This window comes from Lepus europaeus, chromosome Y (genome assembly GCF_033115175.1).
Source record: "Lepus europaeus isolate LE1 chromosome Y, mLepTim1.pri, whole genome shotgun sequence".
Lineage (NCBI taxonomy): Eukaryota > Metazoa > Chordata > Mammalia > Lagomorpha > Leporidae > Lepus > Lepus europaeus.
In genome coordinates, this window is record NC_084851.1 from 14,276,237 (window position 1) to 14,279,420 (window position 3,184).

Genomic DNA, 3,184 nt, shown 5'->3' on the forward strand with positions numbered 1-3,184 from the left:
GTCATTGGTTACTAAACATTAGGGACATAAAAGAAAAGAGTATTGTTGGTAAGAAGGGCTAAAGGAAAAAAGAAAAAGAAAGAGCTTTTTACATAAGAAAAGGACATGGTTTGTGAGGATGACTTTATCCGAATGGCTAGTTTACTCTAGACTGATATGAAAATGATAAAATGTTTACAGTAGGTCGAAGAGGGTGTGTGAAAGTCACAAAAGGTATTTGAGTCAAGGGATGTGTTTTCTGTTTTTGTCTCTGTTGTATTTTCTGTTTTTAAATTCTGATGCCTTTTTGTAATTTTTCTATCCCGCGGAACATGCTTCCCCTACCCTGTAGATTTGCTTTTGTGCTCATAAAATCGGCTGCAAGGCACAGAGATGTGTTCGTAAACCTGTGTCTGGCAGCGGATTTGGTGGGCGCATGGGGAGGCGGCCGGCTGCCGCCTATCAGCTTAAACTCGGATTTTGACTTTACAATGCCAAAGTTTCACCTGGACGGTCTTTTAAGAGTCTCATCTTGAGTGGAGTGGCTCTTGGAATCCTCTCGGGGTGGGACTTTTTAAGACTGTTTAGCATTCGTACCCGGCTCCCCTCCTTTGTTGCAGGATAGAGAAAAAGTTTCGTGCTCCCACACTCGTTTCAGACCCTGTGCCCGGCCGGCCTGCTATGATGCATGGGCAGATTCCCGACTCTTTTGTGACCACGGGCTCTCTGCCAGGGCAAGACCCCCTGACCGGACGGCCCGGCTCGGCTCTGATCGTGAAGGAGCTGAAATGCATTGGGACCATAATCGTGCCCTTGCTGGAGATAAAGCTGGGCATGCCTGACGCAGCCGTGGACACCAGCACCGAGGTCACCACCAAGAACTTAAGACAGAAAGAAGTGGTAAAGGAGGCGGAGGATAGGAAAGACGCCCCCGCCAACGGCAACGCTAACGAGGTAAACCTGGACAAGAGGCCCCAACCTGTAGAAAGTGAGCTCGACGAACAGGAGGAGCGGAGGAAAAGGCGCTTGGAACAGAACAAGGCAGTGTGGGCCCGGAGGAAGGAGCGCACGGAAATCCTGCAGCGGGAGTTTGAGCGGCTGGAGTTCAGAAACGCGGTACTAAAGATGCATGTCAGGGAGCTGGAGCAGGAGTGGCAGCAGCTGATTCTCGTACTGAACCGGCGCCGCCCCACCTGCATTGTCCGCACCGACAGCGTCCCTGCCCCTTGGACCTAATATTAATGGCTGTGGTGCAAATGGTATAACTCATCCCCATGATTTCACTTAAATTTTAAGATTAAAATTTGACCAAAAAGAAAAGGGGGGAATGTGAAATTGAGGCAGGATGGGGTTAAATTGGACTTGCTTGTGAGCTAACTGCATATTATTCTGCTTTTGTACAAAATGCTTTGGCTTGCAAAATGCATTTTGTTTAAGATAACTAGACTTTAGCTGACCTTGTAACATGTGATGATTGTGCTAATGCTTTTATGAGATAATTGAGCATGTGACAATTATTTTAGGAGCTATGTTGAGTTTTTGGTCATGATGACCCCGTGTTTATGCTTGCTCAAGGTTTTTTGTCCCCTCACCCTGGAAAAACCCTTTACCTTGTGATGTATTTGTCATGCTGCGGTTTATCTTGTGACTTTCTGTAATGCTATGGAGATATGCTAATGTTGTGGTTTTAATCCTTAAATACTCTGAGCGGTTGATGATCGGGGCCTCTCTTCTCGCACTCCACCAGAGGGTGTTGTTGTGCTTAGAGTTGGCCCATCTGCGCAGATGTAATAAACTTCCTCATGCACTTGCAGCGATTGGACTGGAATTCATGTTTCTGGGGTCGGTAGACGTGTGAGATACCTTTCGGGGGTCTTACAAAATAAAAGTTTAAAAAAAAGAAATTAAAGGGATACAAATTGGGAAGGAAGAAGTAAAACTATCCTCTTTGCAGATGATATGATTCTTTATTTAGGGGATCCAAAGAACTCCACTAAGAAACTATTGAAAGTAGCAGAACATAAAATCAATGAACAAAAATCAGCAGCCTTTGTATACACAGACAATGCCAGGGAAGAAACAGAACTTCCAAGATCAATTGCATTAACAATAGCAATAAAAAATATTGAATACCCTGCAATATACTTAACAAAGGATGTCAAATATCTCTGTGATAAGAATTAAAAATCCTTAAAGAAATATAAGAGGATACCAAAAAATGGAAAAATCTTCCATTCTCATAGATTGGAAGAATCAATATCATCAAAATGTCCATTCTCCCAAAAGCAATTTATACATTAAATGTATTACCAATCAAAATACCAAAGACATTCTTCTCAGATAGGAAAAATATGGTCCTGAAATTCATATGGAGGAACAGGAGACCTCCAATAGCTAAAGCAATCTTGTTCAACAAAAACAAAGACAGAGGCATCACAATAACAGATTTGAGAACATACTACAGGCAATTGTAATCAAAACAGTGTGGTACTGGTACAGAAACAGATGGATAGACCGATGGAACAGAATAGAAACATCAGAAATCAATCCAAACATCTACAGCCAACTTATATTTGATCAAGGATCTAAAACCAATTCCTGGAGCAAGAACAGTCTATTCAACAAGTGGTACTGGGAAAACTGGATTTCCACATGCAGAAGTATGAATCAAGACCCCTACCTTGCACCTTACACAAAAATCTACTCAACATGGGTAAAGATCTAAATCTACAACCCGACACCATCAAATCATTATGGAACATTAGAGAAACCCTGCAAGAAATAGGCACAGGCAAAGTATTCTTGTAAAAGACCCCAGAGGCACAGGCAATCAAAGCCAAAATTAACAATTGGGATTACATCAAAATGAGAAGTTTCTGTACTGTAAAAGAAACAGTAAGGAAAGTGATGAGGAAACTGACATAATGTGAAAATATTTGCAAATTATGCAAACAATAAAGGATTAATAACTAGAATCTACAAAGAGATCAAGAAACTCCACAACAACAAAACAAACAACCCACTCAAGAGATGGGCCAAGACCTAAATTGACATTTTTCAAAAGAGGAAATCCAAACAGCCAATAGCCACATGGAAAAATGTTCAGGATCACTAGCCATCAGGGAAATGCAAATTAAAACCATAATGAGGTTTCACTTCACCCCAGTTAGAATGGCTTACATACAGAAATCAACTAACAGCAGAT

The 3,184-nt window shown here is 41.8% G+C and overlaps 1 protein-coding gene across 1 annotated transcript; it reads left to right on the forward strand.

Moving 5' to 3' along the window:
• The first annotated feature begins 660 nt into the window (after nucleotides 1-660).
• LOC133754104 (jun dimerization protein 2-like) lies at nucleotides 661-1,215 on the forward strand. Its single transcript, XM_062184684.1, has 2 exons — nucleotides 661-813; nucleotides 946-1,215. Exons 1-2 carry the CDS (start codon nucleotides 661-663, stop codon nucleotides 1,213-1,215), a joined length of 423 nt encoding a protein of 140 aa, XP_062040668.1.
• The last annotated feature ends 1,969 nt before the right edge of the window (nucleotides 1,216-3,184 follow it).